The 22,292-nt window shown below is 41.5% G+C and overlaps 1 protein-coding gene across 1 annotated transcript in view; it reads right to left on the bottom strand.

Annotated features, from left to right (window-relative positions):
• RORA (RAR-related orphan receptor A) overlaps window positions 1-22,292 on the bottom strand; it is a 217,196-nt gene that overhangs the window by 14,139 nt on the left and 180,765 nt on the right. The window contains exons 4-5 of the mRNA XM_014944530.1: window positions 8,796-8,881; window positions 307-448 (exon numbers count right to left, since the gene is read on the bottom strand). Coding sequence (XP_014800016.1) covers window positions 307-448; window positions 8,796-8,881 — 228 coding nt within the window. The remainder of the gene's footprint in view (window positions 1-306; window positions 449-8,795; window positions 8,882-22,292) is intronic.

The raw sequence follows: 22,292 nt of genomic DNA, 5'->3' as shown, positions 1-22,292 counted from the left end.
CAGTGAACACATAGGGAAAGTATTAACATTAGACCAAAAACTGCATCTTCAAGAAGTGACCAGAGGCAAAGCTCTTAACCGGGACCTGTAATAGATGAGTAGGAAAAAAACCAAATCCAAGGACTTTATACATGCTCTGATGTATATATATATGACTATATAGCAACATAAAAAACTACTGGATGATCTCAACTATCAGCCCAACGCACACTTAACTTTTAAATCCTGTGTTGTTTTAGTTGAACACTCAGTATACTAAACATTCTTTGACTTGTTGCAGCTCGGGTATGTGTTAGCAGAGCTTACCATCTCGAGACATCCCCACAGCAAGGCATTTCTGTAATCGACAGTGTTGGCAGCGGTTTCTACTGGTTCGGTCAATCAGACAGTTCTTCTGACGAGGACAGGAGTAGGTAGCGTTGCTTTGCTGACTCCTCCTGAAAAAGCCCTGTAACAGAATTGCAAAATACAAGTCAAGAAGCAGTTCACTGATGGACTCTGAAAGGCAGCATTACCTAACACAAAATGAACTTCATGTGCACTACAGTCAACTAAAGGAAGATAAGAGGGTTGGTTTTTTTTAGTCCCTCTCTCCTAGAAACAAACAAAAACCAGTAACTAGTATGAAACAGTTCATTAAAAAGTGTTATGACACATAAAGGAATTACACATTTTTTCACTGATGTTACAGATCCCATATTGCACATGGTACACTAAGTCTTCCCAAATGAGATAAAACTAATTATAGACCTAGATTTCCTCTCTTTCCTGGGTCAGCATAGATCTCCGAAACAGGGAGGATTCAACAGCTGCTCTCCTGTTCCACTCTTTGGAGATGACAGTAGCAGGCTCTGATGTTCAGCTTCACCAATCTAAATTTGTATTTAAAAATACAGAGCACGATGCTGAGCAGGTCCTTCTGCAAAGCACAATTTCTAAAATGTTTTTTCTTAATTAGTTCGGTGCTGACAATCAAGGTTTTGTTCAACTTGGCCCAGGATTTAGGTTTTTAAGGAGGGAGGATGCTGAAACAGATTTTACATATTATCTCTCTTCTGAGTCAACTGCAGTGGGTAGACCCATCTCCGAAGGAAGCCAGGGCTGGAAGGTTACGCAGTCGTTCCAGCTCAGTTCTCTCCACCAGAAGGTGCACGTTATTAACCACTGCCCCAGCTCTCTGCTTTGAAGCTCATTTCATCTTTTTGCCACAGACTGTCCAAACAGAAGCTGGTGCGTGTGTAATACCTACTTCACAAGGATTCTGAGAAGATGTAGTCACTCTAAAGAGGCATTTGAGATCAGTGAGCACAGTATTTTAGTTTTATGTTGCCACATAATGGATTAATTAACAGCACTGCAAAGAAAATACTTCCTCAGAAAGGCTGGGCACCTTTTAATTAAAGCTGGACTTTTACCAATTATTTTATTTATTTGAAGGCCACATGCTGGAGTCTCTCAGCACATGCACACTCTGTCCAGACGCTTGATGAAATAAACAGGAAGGATTTCTGCATGACAAGTAAGAGATTTCCCAGCAAACTTCCTGCAGCCAGAAACGTGAGCAAACACCAAGATAAAGTCCCCACTCCATCCTAGGAGGATGACACTGGTCTGTCAGCTGTGCTCTTTAATTTATTAAAGTTTTAATGGGGAAATACGGAGTATGAAAAAAATGAGGAAACTGAAGATGCCTGTCTTTAACCCTGTTTTCCTGTACCCTGTTTCTCACCCATTTTTTCTGGTCTTTGTATCTATATGAGTGAACTTTCAACTGTTTTTTAGTGTAAGGTAAGCAGACAGCTGACCTTCCGGTCCCGTCATCCCCTGCCAGGGCAGTACACGTGCGGGGGCAGTGCCACGCGCTGGAAAGACGGGGCTGTGGATGGACCTGACCCGTGACATACTCATCGAGGGTCTGCATCTCTGCATCATCACTCCCTTAGAATTCCAGTTCTCCAAAGGCTTTTAACACGTGAACCATATGAAATCTTCTGCAACCACTGAGATCCTGAAAGTCAGCTTCCTCAACATGTAAAGTGAGCCTGGCCCAATAACCTCCAAGATCTATACATTTTCCATTAGCTGGAACGTATACTGAGCCTGCATTGCCAGTTTAGCATATTTCTCTTTATTAAGAATATTCTTGTCAGGCTGAGGATTATTTTTAGTATCATAATGGAGAAAATACTGGGCTGTTTGCTTTTCCAGATTTTCCCTAGAGACAGAGCTGCTCAATACATTTTAGTGTACAATATATCAGCTAAGTTACAGCTCGAAGCTAAATTTTCAATAGAGCAGAACTGCCTGAAACCGGGGCCTTTAAAAGCACTTGCACTTTACAAACCAGAGACGTAGCAGAGTGCTTTTAGAAACCAACCCTACGACGTTACATGAGCACGTTGAAAACATCAGCAGTAGCTAAAGCAAAAAAAACCCCTTTGACTCAGACTTCAGAAAAGAATCTAAACTTGTCCAGATCAGAAATAGAGAGATGTGAAATTTGGGATTGAATTGATAATGAAGTTAAAGTGAGGGGTTTTTACTCTCAAAGTTCTTCTATATTCTTGTCAATTATTTGTGAGTTTTCTAACCTTCTTGGGCTCTCATACCATTATAAGACGTGGGGAAGCCCCTATCACAGGAGCCTTCTGTAAGTAAATACAGTTTCTTCCTAGGTTGTTTTTTGCCCCTTCTTTACTAGAAGAAAAGGAGAGACACTATATTCTGTTGTTCTATTTCCTTGCTTTTGCCAGAGGCAGGGAGCTGGCTATAATTTTTCCAGCAGGAAGGAGGAGGTGGATGCATGCGTGGTACACGTGGATACACGCGAACATTATGCAAACCAGCCCAGGCCACATGCTCCTAATTGCATGTGTGTTCACAGCCATCATTTCACATTCAGACGGTTGCCTAATGGGCCACAGGCAGAGCAGACCCCTCTCCATCAAACACACAAAACTACTACTGAGCTGTAGAATGTCACTGTGTCACAGCGCTGTGCCCGACGGCACGGCCTGAGCCAGGGTCTCGGGGAGGGCGCTCCTGGAGCCCAGTCTCCCCCTGATTTTGGTGAGTTGTCACTGAGCTTTGCACGTCTCCTGTTTTATGTAGCTGTATTAACACAGTGCCAGAGAAAAGCAGAGCAGATTACAAGCCACTGCTTCATCTCTGCATTTCAGACTCCTATTTATATACAACACAATATACGGGTTTTCATATGCTGCCAAGAAATCAAGTTTGGGAAAAAAGGGCGCAGGAACTTTTCATCTGCGAGTCAGTTTGAATAACAACTTGTTAAAAAAGAACTTTGAAATGTAAATAGCAGTTTTTGCAAAGTCTATTAATAGTTTCGATACCTTCCCCGCTCGGTGTCACAGCCGGCGGTGCCTGCGCTGGCTCCTTCGCGGGGAAGGAGCCCGTTGTGCCCCCCCTGTCCCCCCCGGCGCAGCACAGACTCCTCTCCTCTGCGGCACAGCCTGAAATGCTGATCTCATGTTTGGTCTTTTGACAAATTTTCATTTAATGAATTGATTCCTACAGTTCATTAACATACCCACTTCCACTTCTGTATACACATATGTCTTAATTAGCTGCTCATTGGCTGTTTAATTACAAGAAAACAGCTGACAGCTGCCTTGCTGCATCCTAATGGCAGACGTTTTGGAATGACTGTATGCAAGCCTGTGACAACAAAGGTTTATTCATAATCCCGTGATTTATGGCTAATACTTAAAGACTTCCACGTATCATTAGGTTTTGCAATATTCTGAGCAATTAACAATTACTTGGGGGGTTCATTCTTTTACTGTTTTCTAAAGCAAACTATTGCGAATTTTCCTCAAAGATGCATCAGAAAAATACACTGTCATATGAAAGACAGGTGAACATTCAAATTGGATTTTTAACCCTTTTATGATAATGAGCACATATTTTAGCTGTAAAGGAAGGAGATTGCTGCAGCAATACTGTTTAATAAACTCTGTTAATAAGGTATTTGATAACAAAGTTATAGCACCACTGAAGACAAAGAGAGGAGTGAGATTGTGTCTATCAGGTTATACCAGGCTTCTGCCTAGTGCTGTCCAGAGCACGGCTCATCTCACATGGCTGGGCAAAAAATTAAACACCAAAAACTTCAAAAACATGAATTGGAAGTAAATGATTGCAACTCCAATATGACACTCCCTGTTCAACAGAGTAATGAAAAATTGGCTGGTAAAGAAAGTGAATGAATGAAACAAATGAACAAAGTAATATGAGGTGTCAAGTGACAACACTCCAGGTATTGTTTCAAGAAGTAACAAAGGGGGACATTCCTTACAGTTACCATGAACAAAACCATCTTAGGTCACAAAAGACAGAAGAGATAAAAGCCAGTACCTACAGACCTTTGAAAAGCTGAGAAATGCCCAGAAATCCCCTGCATGGATGTGTTTATGGGACCAACTGCAAACAGGCAAAGAGAGGGATCACACTAACGCATCGGGGGGTGGGTCACCTGGGCACAAACTCACACTATTGACAGAAAAAGCAAGGAACTGCAGCTGCAAATTACAAGACATAGTTCATTAACAAATTTCAAACGAAATGCTTTGCTATGGCCTTTTGAAGCATCCAGGTATTTTCTGACAATGCTGAACTGGATTCAGCTTTCAGCTCTGAGAAAAGAATATGGATGTGCACAAACCAGTCCCTCTCTCAGCACAGTCCCCAACAGAGAGCAAAAGGTTGGTAATGGCTTCCCACAGCTAACGGTGGAGCCGCTCCGTACAGACACCACTTTTTGCAGTAGTGCCACTACAACAGCAGTATTTCCAATCTTACACACGAGAATAAACTTTTCTGGGTTGTGGTACAGTCTTTGTGTCATTCTTCCTCCATGCTTCTGAGTAAAAGTCTTACATGATTAATCTCATCCTCCCTTTACCCTCATTACACGTTGTATAATGGGTAGCAGCAATGGTCGGACAGAAAAAAAATCCTCTTTAATAAGCCACAGGAGTGTTGCTAGATAGAACATAAACCGACCCTGGCTAAGAACTTTATTTTTTTACTAAAGGGGATAAGGAGAAGGGGGGCTTAAATTTTATTTTTTAAAGGCAGATTCAAATTCAGCTAAGTAGGTTATGGGTTAGGGTTGGGAGTACTCACTGGCGTTTGTGCAAAACGCAGCCACTAACTTCATAAAACCAGCCAGTAACACCACAGCAAGGTAGGAAATGAAAACTTGTCAAGAAATACTTACTGGCTTCATTGCAAATCTTCCATTCTAGTTATGTGAAACACAATATAACAACAAAAGCTACTCAGAAAACTTTCAATTATATGAAATGCAAGAGTCACGACAGGATCATTTTGATTTCAAAGTCATTTTGACAGGAGCTTGCCTGTGATTTCATACGTGATGCAGATTAAGATTGTAAAGTAGGTCTTTGCAAATAAAACTTCAGGTTTTAAATAAGTTATATTTCTGGTGGTTATTAGCAACACAGTAACTCTTAAGTTAACGTTACTGTTAAGTAACATAAAAGTTCACATCAAACTGGAGCAAAAGCCAGTAAGAGCTGAAAACATCCCCCTTTGCTGCTGCCGGTAGCCCACTGGTGACAGGGCTGGGCTGGGAGGGCAGCAGCCACAGTGGGACCCTCCTGAGGAGAAGGCCCTGTGCCCACAGGCTGATGCCCATGGGTGGGCTTGTGCAGGACCCGCTCACGTCTGTGGGATCGGCTGCTGGTGCAGGACATCAGCTCCAGGAATGAGTGCAGGACTGGGAACTAGCTCTTCATAGCAAAGGACTTTTTACACCAGAAGGTTTAGTGTAACATGAAGAGCGATGGAAGCGTGCTCAAACCTGCAGAGATCATAGCCCCAGAAAAGCTGAGGAAAAAAACATACCAATACACACCTGGCTCATTTGGCAGAAGCCAGGCTATGCCAAGTTTTTCACCAGCCAAAATAGTTCTGTTGGGTGAGACTTTGTTGACATTACTGTGGAAGAGCATAGCACAAACAAAATCCATCTGCTACAGCAGGGTATTTTAAATGCCGTCTAGGCCGTGATCATTTAAACTCCTTCTGTGACTCGTGCCCACAAGACTCCCCTGTCACTACCTGCAGGTCATCTGGGCTCTGGCAATAAAGAAGAGTGAGCTTCAGAGCTATTTCCCTCCTGGAAGGAAGTAATTTGGTTAACTAAGTTGATATTCAATGGCTTTACAATTCTGCCTGAAATTGTATGACTAGAAAGCTTCACTCTGATACTCCAAGAGAAGGCAAAAATGCCCAGCTTCACCTAACGGGGCACTGTCTTCCTCAGGTACACTCTGCTTTGGAGGCTCCAAGGGGTTTCAGTGCCCAGCATACTGCTCGCCTGCCTTGTGCCCTTCCCACCAGCTGACCATTCTGGTAGGATCCTCAGAAGCAGAGCAAGGATTGCACAGAGCTCCCAGAGAACTCAATTTATACAGAATTTGAAGGAAAGCTGTTTGTTGTCAAATGTAAGGAAGCGCACACCCATTCCTCGCTCTCAGGCTGGCATCGCTTATTCTGACTGCTGGAGGTGCACAAAGGAATTTTCTCATAACTCATGTTTGCCTTTATTGCTAGGAAAGTATAGCCATTCTGATGGAGAAACGCTCGCAGGCTGGATCTGTCTTACCCCAGTGCTAAGTGCCTCCAGCTACACACTAACTAAGGTGACTGTGAGGGTGGTGTCCTCTGCTGCTTTTGGTGGGGGCTTTTCTCACACGCAGGACTTAGGCAAAGGCAAGGCCAGAGACCCGCATGAAGATGAAGCAAAAGGTATTAGAGCTGGCAACCTTCCTTTCCTTTGGAGCCTGTTCCTGTTCCGCAACAAGCCATGTTGGCATTGGAACAGGCTGCCCAGGGAGGGGGTTGAGTCACCATCCCTGGCTGTGTTTAAGAGTCGTTTAGATGTGGTGTTGGGGGATATGGTGTAGGGGAGAACTTTAGAGTAGGGTAGATGGTTGGACTCGATGATCCCAAGGGTCTCTTCCAGCCTAGATGATTCTATGATTCTATTCTATGTTGAGAAAGGCCTGTTTTCTGCTTAGAAGAGCATTAGCGTTATGCTGACCTCAGTCTGGGGACACCATGAATCTGGAGGCAGTCTCAAGGTGTACTGGTCCCAGACCATCCTTTAACTAAGGATTGAAGAGGATTTGGACCTTGAACATAACTCGATACTCTTTGACAAGACAGTCATAGAGTGGAATTCTCACTGCAAATGTCTGCCACTTCACACAGCTCAAATTTGATAAATGCTGCTCAACCACAGAAAGCTGAAAAAAGTAACCATTTTATTATCAATGCATTTCTTGTATTTTCCATAGCAACAGCAGTTACAAAGGGTGGAAGGTGCTGTCCTGCATCATTCTAACATTCCTAGATAATTTTTTTTTCTTCCTTCTTACCTCTCTTCCAGAAGGTGCTGTCCTGCATCATTCTAACATTCTTAAATAATTTTTTTTTTCTTCCTTCTTACCTCTCCTCCGCGATACTCTTTGACAAGACAGTCATAGAGTGGAATTCTCACTGCAAATGTCTGCCACTTCACACAGCTCAAATTTGATAAATGCTGCTCAACCACAGAAAGCTGAAAAAAGTAACCATTTTATTATCAATGCATTTCTTGTATTTTCCATAGCAACAGCAGTTACAAAGGGTGGAAGGTGCTGTCCTGCATCATTCTAACATTCCTAGATAATTTTTTTTTCTTCCTTCTTACCTCTCTTCCATGAGACTGAGGGAATGTGTTAATTAAAACACAAAAATCTTCCTTGGAAAAACACAAAAGAAATCTCTATATTGTCAAAGTAAGGAAGTTACTTTTTGCAAATGGGTGGTAGCATCAAGCATGTCAGGATAATGGACTAGAAACTGTCATAAATACACATTCATCACATCTAAAGTGTAGATTAAGAATACAGAAGCTCTCAGGATGGGACTGCAGCACGTACACACGTGAAGAAAGCAACAAGCTCAGGCGCACCGTGCCGTTCCCCAGCGAGAGCTGCAGTTGTGCACTAGTGATAAAAAGGAGTGCTTCGCTTCACAGCGCCTGGTGTTAGTGTTGTCCCATTTAATTCTTGCTTGTGAGAGACAAACTAAAAAAAAATACAAACCATTCTAGTGTAATCCTTGTTCACTGGAGTTACTGAAGGTACAAATCCAGGAAAAAATCCAAAGCCTAAACCTTGGTGCAGCGCAAGGAACAGGCAGTGCTGCTGGGAAGGCCCGAGTGTGCCTAACACCAGTAGCGTGTGCTGTTTGTGCAACATCATGTTCCACAGCAAACAGAATAGATTTGTAACTGTAGCAGATTACAAAAGAAAAATGAGAAGTTGGAGAGATCTCACGTATTTCAACACAGCTCCTTAGCAATTTACAAAGCAAAAATGGAGCGAGAGATTCAAGAAAACCACGAAGTGTCTCTCAAGTGAGTCCACAGAACAGAATCTGCGGTTTGCTAGAAGCAGATCATCTCTCTGTTCCTCTTCTGCTTATTCACAGACAGACAGTTCACAGCTCACACAGCACAAACGCATCATTTTTGAAGCTTGTCCCGAAATCTCTGTGTGTGTGTGTCACAAAAACGTCTTGTTTAAAACCCCAGTAAAACCAGTACTTCAAAAAACCCAATTGATTTCATATTCTTTGAAATGCAGTCCACCAATCCAACTATGGCAGAATGTTTGCTCTTTAAAAAAGGAAGGGAAATAATCACTATCAAAAGGCTAAATACTGTTTTAAGACTTAATATTTTAGAAGCTTACCTTGCAGCCTTCACATGTAATGACACCATAATGGATTCCTGATGATTTGTCTCCACAGATCTTGCATGGAATAATTTCAATTTGAGCTGCAACAGAAGCACGCAACCAGTTAATTACATTTTCTTTTAAACACCTTATAAAAGCATTCCCTGATCAGCATTTGTGCAGTGAAAACTAATAACCTGCTAAACATTATACTGCATTAACTATTCATTGCTGAACTGCAAGGGTCCCCTAGAGCTTTGGACTAAATTATGGCTGCTCGTTATATAATAGCTTTTGGGTTATTAAAATGGGTCATTTGAGAAGGTGTTTAAGAACCCACAAGAAGGCTAGAATCAGCATTTCAAAGCCAAAAAGAATAGGAGAGTTCACATTTTGGCCAAAGAGCTAAGACAACACTAGAAAGGTTTCTTCCAGTCTTATTCCTGTGAAATCATAAAAGGTAATTTTGAAGTTGGTCCTGCCTGAAAATGAACGCGCCACCTTTTGCAGAGGGGTCACCATCCAGTGCATGTGACTGGCCAACCCGAAAGAGAAGTAACAAGGTGAAGAGCAACTGCATTTTACACAAGAAATCCAAAATTCACCTATCTGAATCGAAAATGAATTCTCAGTGCATCTATGTGTATTAACTACCACAGAACAAACGAGGGAGGACGGTACAGCAGTATTCTGGTCAACTCACAAAACACAAAGGAGTCGGCGAAGTCTGGAAAATGCCATAGAGATACGGGATACAAAAGCCCTGATTTTTGAACTTGAACTTCATACATATAAAACATACCTACTGAATTCAGTTTAGCGTGCAACAAAACACTGCATGTATCTCTAAACCACAGCAACTTCCCACCTGGAGACATGGATTTATGCAGGGACACTTGCATACTCAGGAGCATCCCTCCAGCTGCGGTCGGAGTGCATGGCCCCAGTTATTTCACTGCTAGGGAAAGGTCTTTCTGGATGGGACCGTGCCGAGGCAGAGGTTCACAGTATCTGGCCAGCCATCCACAATGTACATAAGCTTGTGTGTGCTCACAGAAACAGACTGTTCGCATTAGGTAGATAACCAAAACATCCCGAGAAAGCCCTTTCTCTGCTGCAATGCTGTTAGGTTTTCCTCAACAGGCTTAGTCTGAACAGGAGCACGAGCGCACCTCTTGCCGTGTCTCTTAACTGTGATACCTTAACAGCCAGAAGGGCTGGTAATGTCCTCTGAGGAACTGAAATCCATTCATGAGATGCCTGGTTGCTTGAGACTTTTTATTTTATCGAGTTTACGGCTATCCAGACAGTGACAACACATAAAATCCCATCTAATACTGTCTTACAACATACTGGCTTAACTTTAGTTGTACTCTTAACACTGTTTTCAAAAAGTCCCATCCACTCTTAGAAACATTGCATTTTGCTGGCCATTAAATCCCTAACTGACTCATTAGTATTAAGCAAGAATCATCTCCCAGTGCTACTGTGTGCCCCGTTTCACTGCAGCCCAGCGTCATAGCTCAGGATCAGGCCAAAACTGTAAGACAACTATGAACTAGGAGACCAAAAGACTTTTAGCACAGCACTGACTGTGCTGGAATACTCCGTCAAAATATTCTCCAGAAGACACCAAACACAATGTTTGGAGCAGCTGAGTAGCACCCAAATAGTGCCCGTGGCTCCCAGGAACCCAACAGCAGCTCCAAGGCTCTGCTGAGGAAAGCTGTGCCCAGCAGCCACGGCACTACATCGCTCTTCTCCTGACAGTTCCCTATCAGCAGCTTTCAAAATATTTTCATAGAGCAGGACACCACTTGCATCTGCTTCCATCATAAGGATCTTTGCATTCTTGGTCTTTAATCCCCCACCTTCCCTGCAGCAACAAAATGAGAAGCTGAAATTAAAAGGTCTGTTCAGGACATGTAAGAAAGGAAATACTCCTTCCCTGCAGGCCTACAAAATCTGTTTTTATTTCACTTTGCTCTCAGCTAGCACATTAAACACAATGGAGCAGGAAGTGAACTAATAAAAGGAAAAAATAAAGTGTATGCTATTTTATTAATGTGTTACATTAATTATTACTAAAGCATCATATGTTTGTGAACAAAGCTTGGAGCAGAAAGGGTAGCACAACCCCACTTCACAGCAACAAACTGAACAACAGACTGACACTGGCAGAAGCTCAGAATTTGTATAACGTGTGGTTCAAATTCAGAGAGCAATCTTGGGGCAAATTCCTGAATAGATCTACTCATTCCCAGTTGTGCCTTTTCAATATCTGACTGTTTTTCTACACTGCCACGGTGAATCCACAGCCTTCTCCAACTCATTCGACGGGGTAGGGACAAGACTTATCTCAACAGCTACATGGCAAGATATTTTTCACATTTCACTTTTATATACATAATTACTGCCTTATTTTGAATAGGTAAGATATAATTGGATCTTGTTTATCTGCGATCTCCAGCACATTCGTTAAATCACCCATGAAGCCTGTCTATGCAATCCCTATTTCTTAAGCAACAGGACATTTGCAGAGTGTTTTTGAAGGAATGTAAGATGCCTTCAAAGCGATGGCCTAAAGCTTGGTTACTAACAGTCTAAAAGGTGCCATAATTAGTCCCAAATGCGTTTTCCAGGGTGCGTTACTGTTAGAAGAGAATCTCCACAGATTCACAGGCTCCAGCTGTGCCAGCATTTGCTGACCATTGTGCATATGAGCAGCAGCACCAAATCAGGTATAATTTTAGAATTCCAGATTTCCTCGAATTTACTACATCTTCAAGGAACTTAGTTTCAATTAAGCCCACAGCATTTAAAACTTCAACTTCTTGTTTCACTTTGAGATACAGGATGGTGGGATGAAACTCAGAAGCACAAATCGCTGGGGACTGCCACAACCAATTGTATTACAAATTAATGCACGGAGAGACATCAGATCAATTACTGCTCCACGTGGTTGCCTTTGCAAATCAACTCATTGAAATGGAATCCTTGTCGCAAGTTCATACACTTTCCATATAGCATGAAAGGACTTAGACACTTTAAACTTACTAAATGCAAATTGCCTGTGCCAAGATTATGCATTTTTCTTACAAGGGTGAAAATATTTTCCCCACTTTTAACTTTGACATGCAAATATGTACTTGCTAAAACCTTGTTCTTATGCAAACAAGGCAGGTGGGAAATATTTTTACATGTCAAGAATATGTTCCAACTTGGTTTCTCACATTCCCAGAGTTACTTAAAGCTTCCTACTGTGCTCACATTAATTGTACCTGTTCTGTGCTTACATATATTTATATGGTATATTTTCCAAGATTATATAAAATACTCTAATTCATGCTTTAGACTAGAATTAGCCTAAATTACAGTTTACAATTTCTGTCTCCTGGGGTGGTGCTCAGGCTGATTCTGGTTCATGCATGAGCAAATCATTTCTTAAATATGAATTGCAGAAAAAAATAAACTCTTGTGGTTGCTTGGAAACCGCTATAGATACCCAGGTGACAGATGTAGTTTGTATTCCCAGATTAAAGGCCTAAGAATCTTTCACACCCTGAAATAACAGTGCTCCAGAATACTACCGAGGATGTCTTGTGCCAAAGGCAGCAATGAATAGGAATAAAAGCCCAAACAAACCACAAATGCAAGCTCAAGCCCAGAGACCCACCACAAACATCTAACAAGTTGCTACAGAAACGGCTCCTGAGACAGAAGTGACCATGAAGGGCCGGAGGTGCCATCGTTAGGAACTGATGCCAAACACAAGGCAAAGTCGCTTCCATAGGAAAGGGCATCTGGCATCCACTGGGATCTCTCAGTGTATGTGACTTTAACACACAGCTATTCCTATCACTGCAGCGTCTGCTAATCTCCCTGCTGCTGTGACATCATATGACCTTCATTCTATAGCAGAAATATTGAGTGTACACTCTTTGACTGGCTCAAAATCAGACAGAACAGGAACTTGAGCCCTAGTACTACAGGGGAAAAAAGCCTGTGTCTCCCCAGTTCTGCCACTTCAGCAGAAACACACTGAATCTCAGCACAGGGAAATGTATTACCAGTCCACCCCAAAGAAAACATTTTTCAAAAGAAAAAATTATTTTCCAAAGACACAAGTTTTTTCCTCCCCATTACTGTGACTGAATGAATAATTGTGAATAGTGAATTAATTGTCTTGGGATAGAAAACAGCTTTCCCAATTCCTCCTCCTGCTTTCACACTGTTATTTTAAAATTGTACATTCACACACATCACGTTATTTTTGCCAATTCACAACAGGTGTGAAATCTCAGATTTGGTATCCTGGGAAGGGCTCTTCAACCAAAGCAAAGATTGGTCCCTATTCCTGCCTTTTAGGTGAGAGTCACCTAGCTGAGCTGAGCTATCTTCAAAGTTGGGTAATTAGCTGAAGTTAATTGTCTTGTCTGCTTCTAGAGTGATGAGGAAGAGAGGGAGAAAGAGAGAGAAGAAGAAAGGGAGGGAGAAAGAAAAAGCAAGAAGGAAAAGGGAGAAGGGGTGTGATGATTTATCTCATTCAAGACAAGTGAGATGAACCCCAAGCGGAGATGCCTCCTCTCCACTCACCAGAGAAGGAATTTAATAATGCCTTAATCACAAGCCTAACTTTTAGAAGGTGAAAGTCAGGTGAATCCTATTGCCTCTTACTATTTCTGAATTTAAAAATTAGCATTTTCTGGAAAGGAAACCATGTGTAGGAAGCACTGCTTTTCCCTCCCATAGTACACATGGTCCAATGGCCTGTGTACGCTGGCACCATTGAGAAAAGAGTTCCCCATCACAGCACGCACCCTTCAGCTCTTAAGGCAGCAATATCAAGAAATTCCAGGTATACACTTTTTTTTTTGTTTTTTTTTTTTTTTTAGAGGGAGAAAGAGAGAGAAGAAGAAAGGGAGGGAGAAAGAAAAAGCAAGAAGGAAAAGGGAGAAGGGGTGTGATGATTTATCTCATTCAAGACAAGTGAGATGAACCCCAAGCGGAGATGCCTCCTCTCCACTCACCAGAGAAGGAATTTAATAATGCCTTAATCACAAGCCTAACTTTTAGAAGGTGAAAGTCAGGTGAATCCTATTGCCTCTTACTATTTCTGAATTTAAAAATTAGCATTTTCTGGAAAGGAAACCATGTGTAGGAAGCACTGCTTTTCCCTCCCATAGTACACATGGTCCAATGGCCTGTGTACGCTGGCACCATTGAGAAAAGAGTTCCCCATCACAGCACGCACCCTTCAGCTCTTAAGGCAGCAATATCAAGAAATTCCAGGTATACACTTTTTTTTTTTTTTTTTTTTTTTTTTTGTTCAGTAAAGATGGACTTAAGCAGATACTGGTTAGTCTGCCAGACCGGACTCTTGCTTCTTAAAACCTCTACGGGTACTGAGCATCCTTCTCCGATCCACTGGATTTCTGGGGAGAACACTCTAACCCAAACTGCAGCTGAGCCAAGGATGTTCCTCGAGGCCAGACGTGCGGTAGGAAGGACAGCCAGGACTGCAGCTGGGGTCTCCTGGGTCACAGGGTACTGCTGAAGAAGTTATCCCTTCTTTGGCTGCAAGTAAGGTTTCAATTCCTTTCCCTGAATGTGGCTTGTCCTGTCCCCCACTTCACAGGGGATGTACAACTTTGCAGCTAATTCAGAAGGGCTTTGAAATAAATACGATATGTATACAAATTGGGCTAACCTGCTTCTAAAGGGATGCAGTTTGTGCCAGACATCACTGCTAGCGCTGTTTGTAAGTATATTGATTAAATTAGGAGGCATACATATTTACTGACATATTCATACATATTCATTGACTCAACAAGGGTACTGCATGTAATGTGGTATTTAAAGCAACATAATATCTGATCACAAACTGAATTAACAAGGAATGATTTTACTATATAATATTCTAATCTTCCTGCATTTTCAGCTTCATTACCTAAATAATTTGCTCTGTCATGTACCCTAAGTAATTTGAGCTGGCTGCAAATTACTTGTCTCCGAACACCTGCAGTTTACAAATGCTGCAATTCTACCAAACTGAAAGCCAGTGGCAGCCCAGCTCTGCCCATGCCATTAATGTACGGCGTTAAGTGACCATCTGTCCACTCAGATACATTAAAATACTTAAACCTCATGTACTCCTAAGGATGATGGCTGGATGGTAGATGGTTGGGGCATTTTTAGAACACACCGTGTTTTGATCAAGAGCTGATGGAATTTACCTGCCCACTCCGTGTGTGAAAGGTTTGTTTATTCTAGATACAATCCTCACCATAACAGCTTTCTGGCCACGAGCAGTCCCGCTGGAGATCGCAATGATACAGACAGCAACAAGTAGCTCCTGAGAAGAACCAACAAAGCCTGGTATCCTAGAGATTTTGTCTCACAGTTGGATTTTCTGGGCTCCAGTAAGGCTGGAATTCCAGCAGAAGCCTTCCCAGCACATGGGACCTTCCTCGCCTCTTCCTTTACAGATTCTCCTGACTGTAGCTGAGCTTGGGCTGTGCGATGTCCCTCAGGGTGGTGTTAGCTGGGCATCTTTCTGGGTATGTTTTTCAATTTTCACGAAACGTGTAGGAACACATCTTTGGGACTGCAGATGTTCTTGAACTTCACTGAAATGGTTTTGGAAATGATGAGGACTGGGATGATGGGCAGAAAACCAGACAAACACAAACAACCTCTCCAAGCCTTGTTTCCTTAGGAAATCACACTAGTAATAAAATAAAACAAATACTGAGGTTATGCTGGTATAAATCCTTTGAAGTCTGTGGGTGTGATGGGTGGAGTAGAAACGAACACGGCCACCAAAGTATTAATTAAAAGTGAAGTATGAGCAACACCTCAAACACACACAAGGCAGAAATGCTGCAATGCCAAGACTGGATCTGTGGGCCCGGGCACAGCTGGATGCTCTGAGCAGGGCAGTGACACTGCTCCGGAAGGCTGAGAACATTCCGCAGCACAGAGATGCACGATAAATAGCACAGAACAACCTGAGCACTTCTGGGGCTTGCAAGACTGACTTTTGCCAATAAATCTAAATTCTTGCAACCTCTCACTGATTTCGACACATTGAAGGGAACAGTGCAGTAAGAGCTCATATTCTCATGCCAGGATCACTGACATTCCTGTTTTACTTTAAGCCAAAAGATTTTACTTTTTAAAATTTATTTATTTATTTAAAGAACTAAAGCTTTGCTATTACATGAAGCGCTGGCTTCCCCAAGGACACTTGAACGCCTACTGAAAGGCGGCTATATGGAAAATGGTTTGGATTCTCCAATAGGCAAAACTATTTCTGTGTTGTGGTGAGGTCTCTTTGTATGTTTTTGATGCTACATTCAAATAGAAAATTGCTGAAAAACCTTAATAGACCATCATAATATTCTTAATTTTTATTTAAAAAAATAAACAAAAAAGAAATCCCAACGTAAACAGAAAGACTTCTGCTAGTGTTTAGGAGGATAAACAAGCTAAAAAATGATTTAAGGTGTTCAGAGGAACTCGGAGAGATGTTTGCTCTCTCTCAGTCATGTGTGCAACACCAAGTGATTTTTATTTTCCTTCTGTGTAACAGTCTTATATCTCTCCACTGTCTTGGCTTTATCCATCCAGAAATATTCTCATTATTTTTAGACCCAGCAATGCAAATTGGTATCTCAACATGTGTTATCACCAAGCAACTGAATCACAGAATAATATGGGGTTAGAAGGAACCTCTGGAGATCATCTAGTCCAATCCCCCTGCCAAAGCAGGTCCACCTGGAGCAAGTTGCACAGAAACATGTCCAGGCAGGTTCTGAATGTCTCCAGAGATGGAGACTCCACCATCTCTCTGGGCAGCCTGTTCCAGTGCTCTGACACCCTCAACGTGTGCTCGTTACCTCTTGTCCTGTCACTGGGCACCACTGAAAGAAGACTGGCCCCATCCTCCTGACACCCACCCTTTAAGTATTTAAAGGCATAAATACGTTTTAGGAAAAAAGGCCAAAAATTTAGTTTGCAGCTGAAAACTAGATTATTTGATTTCCCTTGTTGAAGGAATGACAGACAGGTAGAGACAACGGTAGCCTGGGACTCTGGTCACGTTAGGAAACCATACCACAGACCAAACTATAAAATCAAATACTGAACTACAAGCCCAGGCTCAAAATAATCAGGACTGTCGCACCCAGGTGTGTTCAGTGGTCCAGGAGCACAGAAAAGTAGTTCTTTGAAGGATCAATCTCTTGTTACTTGCCAGGGTACACAACTGACATCTTCCCACTTTGTGAAGTCTAGGGAGTTCCAAAAGCTCCAGCTTTGTTACTACTTTCACGAATTTAAATCAAACACAAATCACGGGAATGGCTGAAATATACACCAAGAGATGTATACTGTAGCAAGACAGAGGATAACGATAGTAACTCTTTTGAGGAGAAGATAAAAACAAAGAAAAAAATGAAGCACCAATTCTGAATACAAATTCTATCTTTTTATAGTGGATAAGATTCACTCACTAGATGCAACACACAGGCACAGTAACAAGACACGGTAACCAAACTCAGTGGCAAAGAATAAGAACAGGGAAAGAAAGAAGGGAAAAGCATTGCTATGCAAGATCCTATGCATTTCAAAACCAAAGCATTTGAAGACTACTTTAAGTTTTCCAATATGGCCAGAAAAGACTTCCAAATTTCATAAAACACCAGTTTTGTCCTGTAATATTTCGGCTTGTCACTTTTTTGGTGGCTTAGGTGCTTATGAATAAACATAGAATCATTTTGGTTGGAAAAGATCTTTAAGATCATCAAGTCCAACCATTAACCCAGCAATGCCAAGGTATCAATAAACCATGTCCCTCAGCACCACATCTACCTGTCTTTTAAATACCTCCAGGGATGGTGATTCCACCACCTCCCTGAGCAGCCTGGTCCAATGCTTGACAACCTATACAGTGAAAATGTTTTTCCTAATGTCCTCCTAAACCTTCCCCTGGCACAACTTGAGGCCATTTCCTCTTGTCCTATCGCCTGTTACTTGGGAGAAGAGACCAACCCCACCTCTCTACAACCACCTTTCAGGTAGTTGTAGAGATATTTAATCATTTCTTCTCTTGCTGAAAATTAATAGTAGTTATACTGGCTGTGATGAACATAGTTTGGAGTATGAATAATTTGAAGACTAGGCTAAATGTAATTTTTGTTATATAAAGCAACTCAAAACCAGTTTTTCACAAGAAAATAAAACACATTGACACTGCAATCGTATGAATCTTTTTAATGGACTAGAGTTAATAGAGTTTTAGTCAAAGCGCTGAACCACATGTCAACAAATAGATACTACAATCCTCATTCTAGTGCTGATTTGCTGGGTGAATGGGGATGCTGGCTGGTGTCTCCATTTTCTCTGTCTACGTAATCAGGATACTCCTTCTTTCTCTCCACCTCTATCTACAGCTATCTTAGGTGACTGGTACTTACTGCCAAATCTTGGGTCTTGGTCTTATGACCCAAGGAGCTAGTGAGCAAACCTCCAGCCAAACACACCTTCAGCGTTTTGTGTTGCTTAGATAAAAGTTTCCACAAAACAATGTAATAGTACTGTTAGTTGCCTGAATTTCGTTCATTTCCTCTTTTAAAAACAAAGCTCACAGCTTTGTAAATACACAGCTACAAAATATTGCTCTTGACAAAACTACACAAAACACAAGTTCTAGAAACAACATAGGTGTGAGCGATTACCACAGTAACTGCCACCATGGACCACTTCTGCTCTGATTTGCTACTGCAGTTATTCAGGAAGCAGCAAGGCAGTGCTTATGTCAATCCACACTGTCTGTTTTTACAGGACTCGAGAGTTCACTCAGGTTTTGACATCCCTAATTTCTAATTAAAAAAAAAAAAAAAAAGAAGTGAGCTGGTGGGCCAAGACGGATGAGCACTCTGAGGCAGGGAAAGAGCCCTTATACACTGAATCACACTGAGGTTTCTCATAGTTTTTGCAACTTGCTTTTCTCTTACATAAGGAAAAGCAAATCCACACCATTTTCTCCCACCTGGTGTCTGTATGTTGATCTTTCACTTTATAGTATTAATGAAGAGGAAAACAGAAAGAAATTTGCAGGAGAACGCAATTCAGAGCACATTTATTGCTGGAGCTAGCTGGACAATACTAAATGCATTCTTCCCCCTCCCACCAAAAAGAAACTTGTACCAAAAACCTTAAATGGATTTGTACTTCTATCCGATTTCCCAATTCTCTTGAAGAAACTAATAAAGTCAGTCTTTTAATAAGGTAGCATTTCAGAGTGAAAATCTAAATTACCTCTGACATTCCACAGATTAATCCACAGAACCCCTCTTTTATATGAAATTTCCTACTCTCAAGTGTTGGACCTGGCCTTCCGACAACTGGAATTTGTTAACTCCAACACTGCTCTCCCACCTTCTTTCCCCTAATTAAAGGTACTGGCTTACGGGAACGTCTCCACAGTTCTGTTTATTTGCTTGCAGTATGAAGACAAAGAAGAACTTACAAATCACTTGTCTATTTTAAGCACCATTTCAGCAAGTCAGCCAGAAGTATCACAGCATAACCTTTATTTGAATTATTTTTCATAGGCTGCAAACAGTCTTGAATGATCAATACTAAGAAGGCAACCATTTTAGACCCTATTACAAAGCGTACAGCTACTGTATGCAGGATTATGAGAGTAACCAAGTTGCTACCTAAATTACATTAGCATTCATTAAGAAAGGATCTTTTTAAAAGTGGTAAAAGGGCACTTAGAGAGTCTTAGACTTCCTTTTATACAATATGAAACCTCAGTCATTTGATTTTGTTAAGAAGCTACATACATTTGTGCTATCCATTTGCAAAATTACATCTCAGTTCAATGCTCTCATTAGGCTATCTACTAGCACAAATCAAATGACACCTACAGTTAGCAGATTAAAAAAAACCCACCTAGGAAATCTAATCACTTGCAGCACAGTGTCAAAATTATTAACAATTCTAACTAAACTCATTAACAAGGTGACAGGCTCCTGAATCGTTAAGGGGACATTAGGTCAGTGAGACTACAGCACCAGCTAACTGGGGATAATGCTGCAATTTCATTCCTTCTACTCACACGCACGTAGCTTTCACATCAAGCATTAATAATTCCTGATACTACTACTTAGAAGGTTGTCTGCGATTAGCAACCCATCACTGCCACGTGTTATCTATCACAAGGCACACGCTTTCCTTTACTTACTATTGACCAAGTCAAGTTCCACTTTAATAGTTCCCTGGAGACAGCAACAGTCAGTTTGGAAAAAGGAATATGGAATAAATGCCGAAGAGGTAACAAAGCAGGGGGGAACCCAACAGGGCAAGCGTCCCTTTAAACACAAGTGTTTGCGAGGCCATTTTGCCAGGCTGCACAAATTTTATTAAGGCTTCTGCCTCTGCAGGAACTGCAGGATGTATCGCTGCATGTATCAAGAAATGGGACTGTGTATGATTAAGTGAAAGCCAGGCAAACCATGGCTGGTGCAAACACCACTTCTTTACAAGAGAGCTGTGCTTTGATGAAAACCACTCAAAATCTGAATCTACTTCCAGAAGAAAAAGTTGCAGGAAAAAAAAAAAAGAAGTATTTCACCCAGACTAGAAACTCCATCATTCTGAAGTTACTATATCTGCATTTTTAAGATATTTCCTTTTCTTTTTGGCTGTACACGAATTTGATGTCATTAAAAAGGCTTCCTTTGATGCTGCATGCCAAGTAGAATCATTAGTTTCTCACAAAGGTGTGCTCTAAACGTCTAGTTTAAATTTTCATTTTCAGATGATTCATCTAAGAGATGAACAATAACAACCAAAACCAACCTCAGAACTCTAAACAGTAAAAAGCCTTTTAGCTGCACTCACTCATTTATTAACTCCCTCCAACACCTCCTTTGTGAATTCCCACGGCAGCCAACACCGAGCATGAATTCTGCAACTCCTCCTGCGACATACGGCTGTCTGAAGGAAACCACAACCAGATTCCCTCAAGCCTCACAAAAGAGGTTCCTCTCAGCTCTGTATCCTGCATCTTTCTAGCTGTCACGGGGTCACTTTTTTTTAATCCAAGGATGCTTTCCCTTGCCAGTGTTTCAAGTGTGTAAGTGTTGTTTTGTCACAGCTCCTCTTCACAAGTCCTCTTCAGAGGTCATTAGAGGATTAATGGAACTGAGGGACACTTCAGAGGAAGCCACATCCTCAGCCAACATATCTCCAGCTACTCCCCTAGGTTTGGGTGGGGAGGAGGGAGGGGCACAAAATAGATTAATTATATCTTCATTTCCTCCATTTTAAAAAGTCACTGAAGTCCAAAAACAATCAATGATTTACAGATTATATAAGTTTCTTGATACATATTAAGACACCAGGAAGTACAGTCATTATCAAGAGCCTACAGCCTTTTTTGTGACACAGGGTCAAATCTGCTGAACAAATAACCATCCCTTTTTCTCCAAGATGCTTCTTTCAGCCCCCATCCCATCTCAGAGGGAGCAATATTAGTGTAGATGTTCAATCAAGAGGAAAGTTATATCACTTCTATGACAACTGCCTACAGGACAGCCTGGACAGTGAAAAACTGATGCAGAATATAATTTTGCTGTCGCTCTTCCCTAACGCCTGAACAACTTCTTTGAACATCAGAGGAGATGGAAACTTTATAGGCTCTGACTTAGAACAAAATAAAACCACCATCAGTCTATCAGTCTCAAAAACACTCCTGCCAGAGAGAAAGTTTTTCTCCCCAACATGTTCTTCAAACCCTGTATCACAGTGTTGTCCCCCACCAGCCACGCTCATGCCATCTCCCATGATCTGCCTCTGTTCCTGCGCTTCTTTATATCGTCACGATGCCTGCATACACCAGCCTCAGTGTTTGAAAAGCATCTTCATTTTGCGACAAGGATCATGAAAGAAAAAAATGTAGCTGCCCACAAAAATGTTTCAGAAAATTACAAGCCTGTGAAAAGAAAAAGGTCTAGCAAAAGCTCTTCCTTTGCCACAATTAGATTAGGTGCTATGACCGTCATTAAAACCCTTTCTTTTGCCTCGTCATTTCATAGCATTTAATTTCCTGCCTCTCAGTGATTAAACCAACTGAAAGGTAGTAGATAAAGGAAGTTTGCTTGCTGTTGCAAACAGATATATTAATGCTTTACGCTTAAAAGGCTTTCAAAGTTTCTTCAGATGCCAATTAACAAACATTGTACATAAAACCCCATCTGAGGTCAGCCTGTGTCAGCGAAGATGTGACTGAAACTTACTACACCAGCTCTATTGCAATGCTGTGCGCACAGGGTACCTCCATTGCATACATTAAGGAAGCTTAAAGTTAAGCTTCACATATTTAAACACTAACAAAGTCTACTTAATGGCAGTCTTCAAAATGACAGTGGCCTCCTAATCTGCTGGAGATAAAGAAGTGCCAAGATTAATGATTACATAAGTGTGTTGCAGAGCCCA

The sequence above is a fragment of the Calidris pugnax genome, unplaced genomic scaffold (assembly GCF_001431845.1).
Source record: "Calidris pugnax isolate Ruff unplaced genomic scaffold, ASM143184v1 scaffold70, whole genome shotgun sequence".
NCBI lineage: Eukaryota > Metazoa > Chordata > Aves > Charadriiformes > Scolopacidae > Calidris > Calidris pugnax.
Note: the sequence above shows the minus strand (reverse complement) of the source record. Positions and strands in the feature narration are given on the sequence as shown.